Source organism: Raphanus sativus, chromosome 1 (genome assembly GCF_000801105.2).
Source record: "Raphanus sativus cultivar WK10039 chromosome 1, ASM80110v3, whole genome shotgun sequence".
NCBI classification, from domain to species: domain Eukaryota; kingdom Viridiplantae; phylum Streptophyta; class Magnoliopsida; order Brassicales; family Brassicaceae; genus Raphanus; species Raphanus sativus.
Window position 1 is genome coordinate 1,714,100 of NC_079511.1, and position 10,283 is coordinate 1,724,382.

General features: G+C 36.9%; 2 protein-coding genes across 4 annotated transcripts; one reads left to right on the forward strand and one right to left on the reverse strand.

The window, feature by feature from the left end:
- Positions 1–782: 782 nt before the first annotated feature.
- On the forward strand, positions 783–2,366 carry LOC108853800 (omega-hydroxypalmitate O-feruloyl transferase). Its single transcript, XM_018627246.2, has one exon. The coding sequence runs from the start codon at positions 905–907 to the stop codon at positions 2,291–2,293; it is 1,389 nt and encodes a 462-aa protein (XP_018482748.1). The 5' UTR covers positions 783–904; the 3' UTR covers positions 2,294–2,366.
- On the reverse strand, positions 2,336–7,304 carry LOC108853771 (autophagy-related protein 18g). Of its 3 annotated transcripts, XM_018627219.2 has the most exons (10): positions 7,186–7,304; positions 6,708–7,106; positions 5,990–6,445; positions 5,313–5,750; positions 4,828–5,073; positions 3,912–4,742; positions 3,681–3,838; positions 3,373–3,500; positions 2,751–3,255; positions 2,336–2,649 (listed from the first exon to the last, which is right to left on the reverse strand). In XM_018627219.2, exons 2-9 carry the CDS (start codon positions 6,882–6,884, stop codon positions 2,801–2,803), a joined length of 2,889 nt encoding a protein of 962 aa, XP_018482721.1. In that variant the 5' UTR covers positions 6,885–7,106; positions 7,186–7,304; the 3' UTR covers positions 2,336–2,649; positions 2,751–2,800. The 3 variants fall into 3 exon arrangements, with proteins under 3 accessions (XP_018482721.1, XP_018482711.1, XP_018482728.1); XM_018627209.2 differs by having other exon boundaries at positions 6,708–7,294; XM_018627226.2 differs by having other exon boundaries at positions 2,751–3,252; positions 6,708–7,293.
- Positions 7,305–10,283: the final 2,979 nt, after the last annotated feature.

A 10,283-nucleotide genomic window follows, 5' to 3' on the forward strand; every position in this document is an offset into this window, starting at 1 on the left:
CATCGCATAATAATAGGTTGATTCAAAGTCAAAACTGATTAACCCTAACTAGCCATTATATTCTATGAAAAATGTAATTTGTCAGTAGAAAGAACATCGCATAATAATAGGTTGATTCAAAGTCAAAACTGATTAACCCTAACTAACCATTATATTCTATGAAAAATGTAATTTGAGATGTATTTTGTGACTAGAAGCAAATGCCTCACAAGCCTTAGACCGTTGGACGGCATGGCCTCATCAAACACCAAACCATAATATTATATGTCTCTTACATTGTTATAAATGGAAAAAAATTTCCCAACCCTAGAATATATCATGCACATCTTATGTTGCCCAATACACATACGGCCATCTTCGTTTCACCATGCTTGTTTGGGATGATTCGAGAAATGCATAAACCAATTTATATGCAAGATAACAACCTATCTCTCACGATCACCTAAAGCGCCTAAGGTGAAAACCGGTTTAACTACCTGCCTCGGCCTCAGCATAATCTAACGGTTTCATCAAAGAGCTTCTGTCTCTACAAGGACTTAACCATCAACAAGTTCGCAGACATCTTCAGGTCAAAAACAATTACTGCTCCTGCGTTACACCATGTTGTGAATCAGTATCTTCTTTGACAAACTCATGGTTTGTCTCTCTATTCATTATTTGTCGTGACACTATGTCCTTTGTACGACAACATAATAATCATGCACAACTTGTTTCTTCATATCTCATGCTTGTTGGATGATACAACAAATGAATATGCAAGAACAACACCTGCAACCTATCTCTCACCTAAACCCTAAAACCGGTTTAGCTGATTGAGTTCTCTCTACAAATTCTCCCCTTCTTCCTCCTCATGGGGTAACCTATTGGTGTAAAATCAAAACCATTGCGCTTAATTTATCAAAAAATGGATTCTTGCATCCAAGAACTTGAGTTCTCTCATCTCCATATCCCTGTAACCATCAAGAACAAGTTTCTTGTACATCCATCAAGTCCAACACCTGCAGATCAATCTCCTCACCATAGTCTCTACCTATCAAACCTTGATGATACGGTCGGAGCGCGTGTCCTCACTCCCTCCGTTTATTTCTATCGATCAAGCAATGACCAAACCAAAAACAGAGAATCTTTGGTACTCAAACGGCTTCAAGATGCGCTTGGTGAGGTTTTAGTTCCGTATTATCCACTCTCCGGTAGGTTAAGGGAAGTGGAAAATGGGAAACTAGAAGTTTTTTTTGGCGCAGAGCAAGGTGCGTTGATGGTCTCAGCGAGTTCTTCAATGGCCTTAGATAATCTTGGAGATCTCACAGTGCCAAATCCTGCTTGGCTACCGCTAATCTTTCAGTATCCAGAAGAAGAAGCTTACAAAATACTCGAAATGCCGTTGCTTATAGCTCAAGTAACGTTTTTCACCTGTGGTGGGTTTAGCCTTGGGATTAGACTCTGCCATTGCATCTGCGATGGTTTTGGAGCTATGCAGTTTCTTGGCTCCTGGGCTGCTACAGCTAAAAACGGGAGACTGATTGCGGATCCTGAGCCGGTTTGGGATAGAGAAGTTTTCAAACCAAGGAACCCTCCAGTGGTGAAGTACACACATCATGAGTACCTTGCCGTTGAAGAAAAATCGAATCTGACGAACTCTCTGTGGGAAACGAAGCCATTGCAGAAATGTTACAGAATAAACAAGGAGTTTCAGTGTCGGGTTAAAAGCATTGCTCAAGGACAAGACTCGACCTTAGTTTGCAGCTCGTTCGATGCAATGGCTGCACATATATGGAAATCATGGGTCAAAGCACTTGATGTGAAGCCACTGGAATACAATCTCAGGCTCACGTTTTCGGTCAACGTAAGAACAAGACTCCAAGCTCTCAAACTGAGAAAAGGGTTCTACGGTAACGTGGTGTGTTTGGCTTGCGCTACGAGCAGTGTCAGCAATGTAATGAACGATTCTCTTTCCAAGACAACGAGGTTGGTTCAAGAGGCAAGGGTCAGGGTTACAGAGGATTACTTGCGTTCTATGGTGGACTACATGGAGGTGAAACGGCCAAAGCGGTTAGAGTTTGGAGGGAAGCTGATGATAACGCAATGGACCCGGTTCGAAATGTACGAGACTGCGGATTTTGGATGGGGTAAACCGGTTTATGCAGGACCGATAGACTTGAGACCTACACCACAGGTTTGTGTATTGTTACCTCAAGGAGGAGTCGAGTCTGGTGGTGATCAAAGCATGGTGGTTTGCCTATGCTTGCCTCCTTCTGCTGTTCATGATTTCACTCGGCTTTTATCTTTAAAATGACTTATAAATGCAATGATGCAACAAATAAAAAAAAGACGCCAATAATAAAACATCATTCAGATATATATTATCACATGATTTTAGTATTCAGTTCTTGCAGTAATAGCAGATGATTTTATTCCGACAACTGTAAATACTCGAGAAACAAGTCACAGAAGAAATCACCACGAATCATTTAATACAGCACGAGAAAGCCACAAACAAATAAAAGGACGATTTGGTGAAGTTCAAGGCCAAGGTGTTGATGATCTTACATGGATCCAACTGTACAAAAATTAGTTCAAGGCCAAAGTGTTGATCATCTTTATACATTTACAAACTCCAGAACGCCTTCGGGAGTTCTGATAACTATTTACCTGTTCAGAAAAAAAATAGGAAGATGATAGCAAAGAGGTTAGTTTCTCCTCAACTATATTTTTGACAATAAATAGCATAAAGGTTGAGAAAGAGGATTCACCATAGAGATTTATACATAGACCCGAGGCTTTGAGTGTGGTTCCATGAGATTTAATCGCCTACAAAGGAGACCATACCACATACCATCTCGTCTCCTTGTAGCTTCTCTGTGTTGTTGCTGTTAAGATGATGATTACCATTAGCACCTTCATCTGACTTCTTCAGGTGCTCTTCTTTCGGATCTGCTACTGCTTTACAATGTTCTTCAAGCAAAGCAAAACCAAAGTTCACAGGAGATTTTCCTGTAGAGAGAATCTGTTCATTGAGAGTGATATCGGTCTGAACAGGTTGTGTGGTGAAGCCATTTGTGATGTGCTTCGCCATCCGGGTCTCTTCTTGCATATAGAGTTCGCCTGTTACAGGTTTCTCAACAAACCCATTTGTGTTCTCCTTCTCTATTTCCTTGTAGAACCCATTTGTTGTTGGGTAAAGGGTTAAAGAAGACTTGACTGAGTTGTTCATGTGATCCGAATCATGGAAATTATCCATCCGTTTAGATGAACCTACTACAATTAAACCAAATGGTTACTTTCACATAGCTTTAAAGGATATCGACGCTATTGACTTATAAGGTGATGAACAAACTCATAAATGATAACAAGGGAAAGGAATATTTGACTTACTCTCTTCAGAACTTTCAGCAGACTCTACTGATCCTGGCTTCGAGTGACAGTTGATTATATCTTGGCATATCTTCCCATTAGCTTGATAAGATCCCACTGCCGATGCGTGATAACATTTCATGGAAAACCTATGACGTTCAATGATTCAAAGCATATGCATCAGGGAACATATAAGAGTAAACTCGGCAAATAGAATACATAGGATGTGTGAGTAAAGCATGTGAGAATTCTTATCCACCTAGAAACTTTCGTCTAAGAAATGCATAGTACAAGAAGGCATCAAATAATTGTCCAGCTTTTGGGATTACCTCTCCTCCGACGTTGCTTTGGTGCTGTGGAAATGATCAAAAACTGGCAGGAGTTTTTTCTGTTTTATTTCAAGTTCATGGGCTGTGACGTTTTCTATCTCAGACTCTCCACCAGTTGAACTATTATCTTTTGGAGAGTCCATCACGTGAAAAGAAATCTAAAAAAAAAAGAAAAGTTCAAGAGACAAGTACAGCTATAAGCAAGATAGAACGAAATTTTGACAAAAGTACCTTCGAATTTTGCCACACTGGTAATACCCCTGAGGTAACCTTTGCCTCAAAGTTAGAAAGATAGCAATGAGATCTTTCAGGGGGCTTTTCAGAACTAGTTTTCAAGTACCTATCTTCACCAAATTTGCCATTGATGTCAACGGAAAGACATGCATCCTCATGGATTGGTAAGTTACTCGACTCTGTATCCAAATCGTACTGCTTTTCAGTGATACTTTTGGGAAGTCGTTCCTCTGTTTCCAGCCAGTCAGACCTTCTACATACATCCCACCACTGGATAGGCTCAACTTTGACCCTCAAGTCATCCTCCTGAACTTGAGCAGGGGATGCTCTTTGTACTCTAGAAGCACTTTCAGGTGATCCTGTGCAAACAGATGGCAGAAGTTCATGCTGCACTACATGGCCTGATGGAGTATAGACTAAGATATGCTCCAATGAGTTAGTCCGCGAGTTCTGTTGAAGGTCATGAGTAACAGACTTATGAAAAACAGCAGCCACGGCACCCGATGGTACAAAAACTTTTCCAGTTGCAGCAGTGGCAGCATTACTTACTGTGTTAAGCCACCCAAAACTGCTATATTTTATTCTGCTAACCACAGAAAGGGCTACAGCTGGTGGTGGTGAAGAATGCTGATTAATTGCCAAAGTTTGAGTATTCCACCATGGAAAAGTTGAAGCTGAATGTCGGGCAGGTTCTTCACCCTCACAATTTAAAGGTAGCAACCCAGCATCGCTGCCAGACGGGTTTAAAACGAAAATATGGCAAGTACCCTTGGATGAAATAATAGCCACCCACTGACTGTGACGGCTAAAGCAAATGTCCTGGACAATCTGTTAAAACGGGAACAAAATTTTCCAATCAAGAAAACCGCATATTAAAAGGAAAGGACATATGTCAACTTAAAGGTATACTTACAGCCGACGTGATCCCTCTATGTAGCTTGAAGAGATGCACATGAGAAGTGTCGCACTCATAGCTTAGGTCACCAGGTGCACTATGCGAACGAGATGGCATGATCTGAAAGACATTGATATTGTTCCCACACACTGAAGCAGTAACCAATAGGGTTCCACTAGGATCAAAACAAAGGGCTGAGATAGGACTAGTATGAGCCTTGAACTGTGATACTACAGCTCCGGAAACAAGATCTTTGACAGCAACCTGTTAAACGAACATTCAAAATGTGTCACAATCTGGCAATAAACTAATCCAAAACACTAAGCAAGGGAACAAAGCTTGAAGCAAGTGACTATTGATTAAGATTTTTGATTCAGGAACCCTAGTAAAACCCCATGTGGAAACTCTGAGCTTTGTAGTACTGACTGCTGGACGAACCTAGTAGAAACGAACAGTGTAACCTAAGAATTGCTCACGATGTTCAAATTCCGAATAAAACTAACCATTCCAGCATTCTCTGCATCCAATCCAGTAACCCCACCAACTTTCCAGATTGAATTTGGCGACGCTGGAGAACTAGATCCATCAGGGAGCATTTCTTGGTAGTATTTTGACAATGTTTTATATCCCATGTCCCCCAAGTTGAGTAGTCCATTGGCTAACTGCTTGCTAGACTCCATCGCATAACGGGCCATCACGCTACTTCCACCTGTCGCTCTACTTGGACTGACACTGGGCGAAGAAACAAAGCTCTGTGGGCTTAGGCGACCCGTTTTCATGGTTATGGCACTGTTGGAAGCATATGCAAGCCACCTTGGACCTACAGCCATCGGACCATAGCCAACATTAACCCTAGTTGTCCCTTGTCTCACTGGCTGAGGAACAGGATAGGTGAGAACACTGAACTTGTTTTCCAGAGTGAGTGCGTCAAAGCAATATATCTGCATAGATCAAATAGAAACCATCAGTAGGGTGTGAGGAAAAAAAGATAAATCTGTTACACTCATGTATAACTTTAGACTTGAAATAGGTGCTATGTTCAATGCAAGCAAGGTTTGATTTGTCTCAAAACCAAATACCAAACACTCACCATGCCAATCAAATAAGAGGAAATACTATTGGTACTAAAGAATTCTTTTTTCACAAGAATCAGAACATTTTAAAGCTTAGTGATACTCACTTGAGTTGCAAGGCCAACAGCTACTACTCGGGAGCTGCATCTAATCATACAAACAGATGACCGAAATCTCAGGACATACACATAACTATGAGACCTGAGGGAGTAAAAACGAACAGTGGTGGGATAACTGGTGGCATCATCTGCTCTACCATCTCTCGCTAATGAACCATTATGGGAAAAACTTTGACCCGAACCCGTGCCAGCTGTGTCATCCCCAGCAACAACCAGCAAAAGCGGATGCGAGTTCCCAAAACCCTCATGACCACCACCAGACCTAGCAGGTAATGGCTGCATCTGTAAGAACGAAACTGCGCCACCGCGTTTAGAGACCAGTTCATTAAAGTTAGAGGAATCCTCAACATCAAAGACTTGAAAGCCGTTCTGATAACCGAGTAAGAGAACGTGTCTGGTGATATGTTGACTCAGTTCAAGAATGCCAAAGCCAGCCCATGTCACCTGCTCACGAAAGCACAGAGCATGAGAGATGCAGATAAAGAACAAAAACAGATAACTCAGCAAATATAACCAACCGTAACTGACAAAATCAGATCAGAAGAGAAGCAGTTACAGATTGTTACTAAGCCTCGTATGTATCATCTCACAGTCTAGGATATGCGAAGAAGAGTCAAACCTACCTACCAACCACCACAGTTCACTAACTAAACAGGAAAAGAATCCAAACAAAAATAGACAAAAAAAAAAAAGAAGAAGAAGAGACCTGATCCTTATCATCTTCAGCAGCGGAGATTGACGCGGCGACTGACGCACCGGCGGAACGAACAGAGGAGGCAACGTTGGTGGCGTTGGCAGATACGGTTTTAAGGCAAGAAGAAATAATCTTAAAGGAAGAAGGTAACAAGCCACTACTATTCTTCCCTTTCCCTTTCTTCATCATCTTTCTCTAAAACCAACAAACAAACTCACAACCGAATAATAACAACAAATAAGATTTTAAGAAGAAGCAAAAAACTGAACATCGCTGTCACGATCATCCACCGCCACCGTCGTCATCACCGTCCACCAAAACACCAGACTCAACCACCACGGAGGGCTTCCGCCGATAGCCACCGACGAGTATAAATAACATCCGACGGTTGAATCCGATCGATCTCTCTATCTATATATATCGATGGGGGAAAGCTTTTAAGTAGTGTTTGACTTCAATCGAAAGCTTTAGCAAAAGAATATCAACAGACCTCTCTCTCTCTCTGGAAAATTTGTCTTCTCGTCTACTTCTCTCTTATATTAAGCCTTTTGATTTTCTTTCGAGAAAGCGATTTTCACCAAGTCGTTTTTTCCGCCATTTTTTCTTTTCTTTTCTTTTACAGACTGTGCGTTATCATTTTGTTTTAAAATATATATATTTATTTGGATAACCATCATGGTTCATTTGGTCTTTTAATTAGTACTTTATAATATTGTTATTCAATAATATACGGCCAGACTTTAATAAAATCCTTCTCAGTGAATGATTTAAATTAGAAAATATATTTATTAATCTCAACCTTAATGGTCAAATCTGGTTTACCTATCCCCAAATTACACTCTACTTTATTGCTCTCTCCATATAAGCCAATATCAATACGACATCCACAGCTTTATGCAATTTATGAGAATTAAAATCATCCAAAACAAACAATCTTCTTATAGCAATTTATAAGACTAACACCTCTTTATCATTTTTTTCCTAATTAATATTTCGTTCACTAAATTAAAAGGATAAGATAAATAAGTTATGTAACCATAAAATAGTACCATCACGACCATTAAGATATTACTAGATTAGGACCCGGCGGGTATAGTTTTATTTTAATTTTTTTTTGAGAAACTTAAATTTTACATTTGTGTTTTTTCTAATTATATTTTTAATTAATATTAATTTAATACTCCCTCCATTTCAAAATATATGTCGTTCTAGACAATTTCACGTAGATTAAGGAAAGTAATAATTTGTCTACTATACCTTTATCAATCCAATTTATTTACAAGTTTAATTTATAATATTTGTCTCTTAGCATTCTTCACCAACGATTAGTTGAATGAGTTAATTGTATTGACTACGAACTCTTGTTAACTTCAATATATTAAGAGGGAAACTAAAAATTTACGTGTCAAAATACATCCAGACAAAAAAATAGTGGAGGCAACTAAACATTTCAAAACTTTTGACAATCAGTATATAAAACAACCGTGTGATAACAAAAATATCAATGGCTAATTCTGATCAAAACTTTTCACATCCAACAAATAAGAAGCATTCTTTTGATTTAAATACTATTCCAACCGATAATGGTGATCATGAGCATGAGGATGAAGGTGACTTGTGTCACATTTAGGAAGAATAATCTTTAGCATATCAATGACCATCTCTTGATTCTCTTTATCATGATGAAATTCTCCATCCTCGTACCATCATTTGTTGAGATCAAAAGTGTGCACTACTTTGGTATCATCATCTTCAACCTCTTCGTCAAGTTCGCGTTTTCCCCCTTCGTAGCATACTTTGTTGAGATCAAAAGTATGCATTTTGTTGACATTGAAATCATGAATCTCTTTACCTGAATTGTGTTCTTCGTAGCATGCTTTGTTGAGATCAAAAGCATGCAAAACTTTTACACGAGGATTATGAATTTCTTTTCCAATCTTTGAACTTTGAGTTTCTTCATTGACACTAAGTGTGTTTCCTAATGGATTTGTCATTTTCTGTCAATGATGATTATTGAAAAGAATCTAAATAGACTTGTTTCCTTTATAATCTAAATAGACTTGTTTCCTTTATAATCTAAATAGACTTGTTTCCTTTCGAATCTAAACGACAGATTACGTAAGTTTAATATGTTGACCACATTGGAAAAGATAAAAAAATATTAATTGTAGAAAATGATTTTTGAGATGATGTTAAACGTATTTTTCTCTGAAGTATAATAATTTAATTTAAAATGTTTTGTCATTTTATGTTGAGGTTATAATAGGTATTGTCTTGTATAAATTATATTGGAAAGCGAGAACGACACTTAATTTGTGACAAAAAAATAAGCCTAGAACGACTTATATTTTGAAACGGAGGGAGTATAACTTTTGGTAACTATATTAAATTTGTAAAATTGCGTAACTATATACTTGTGCCATATGCATTTCAGAAACTATTTTAAACTCTATTTCAAAAGTTTGCAATATATTGTATTTTTTTAATAGTTACTTAACATAATTAGTCAAAAATATTCTTACCAAAAAAACCCGACCTATCGATCCGAAAATAAAAGTATCATACTCAGTGTTTTGAAACCGGATCCGGATCCGCGAATGAACCGGTAAATCCAATGATCCAAGATAAATCCGGTTTGAGTTTTGTGAAAAAATCTAATAAAACCCGTTAAAAATCACTAAAACCCAGAACTCGGTTAGCGATTAAACCACTGGTTGAACCAATTAATAAATAAATTTTAATTTTTTATAAAAAATTAATTATGTATTTAAAATCTATTTTGTATAATTTTCAATAAATAAGATAGGATTTTCAGTTTTGTTATCGACAATTTATTAATAATGTTTTACTTTTGGTTTACTTTAGATTTGAAATTTAATTTTATCATTCATATTGCATATATAAATATTTATGAATTTATAATTTTGATATTTAAAAACTCAATAAAATCCACAAAAAACCACTAAAACTCAGAACCCGATTACCGGTTGAACCATTGGTTGAACCAATAGATAACTTTTACTCTTTTTTTTTGTTTTAGTTTTTAATTACGTTTTTACCTCTGTTTTGTATAATTTTTAATAAAGAAGTTAGGTTTTTCAATTTTGTTATCGACAATTTATTAATAATGTTTTACTTTTGGTTTACTTTTTGAAAGTCAATTTTATTATTCACATTACGCATATAAATATTTATGAATTTTTAAGTCTTTATATCTAAAAATCTAACAAAACCCGCAAAAAATCATTAAAACATGAAACCCGAATACCGGTTAAACCAGTGCTTGAAACAATAAATAAATATTACCCTTTTTAATTTTATTTATGTTTTTAAAATCTGTTTTGTATGATTTTTGATAAAGTGGTTAGGTTTTTCACTTCTGTTATCTATAATTTATTAATAATATTTTATTTTTGATTTATTTTGGATTTGAATTTAAATTTTATTATTTACATTAAACAAATAAATATTTATATTTTTTTATATTTTCAATTAAATGTCATAAATCTTAACTTGTTACAAAAATATTTAAATAATCAAAATTATTTTTGATATTTTATATGTCCAATAAAAATAAAATATAAAAAC

Excerpts from the sequence above, each read along its gene's own strand:
- LOC108853800 (XM_018627246.2), top strand. The coding sequence starts at position 905 with ATGGATTCTTGCATCCAAGAACTTGAGTTCTCTCATCTCCATATCCCT.
- LOC108853771 (XM_018627219.2), bottom strand. The coding sequence starts at position 6,884 with ATGATGAAGAAAGGGAAAGGGAAGAATAGTAGTGGCTTGTTACCTTCT. Across the intron at positions 6,446-6,707 it reads CTGAAGATGATAAGGATCAG|GTGACATGGGCTGGCTTTGG; the intron begins GTCTCTTCTTCT and ends TTTCGTGAGCAG. Across the intron at positions 3,839-3,911 it reads CAGTGTGGCAAAATTCGAAG|ATTTCTTTTCACGTGATGGA; the intron begins GTACTTTTGTCA and ends TTTTTTTTTTAG.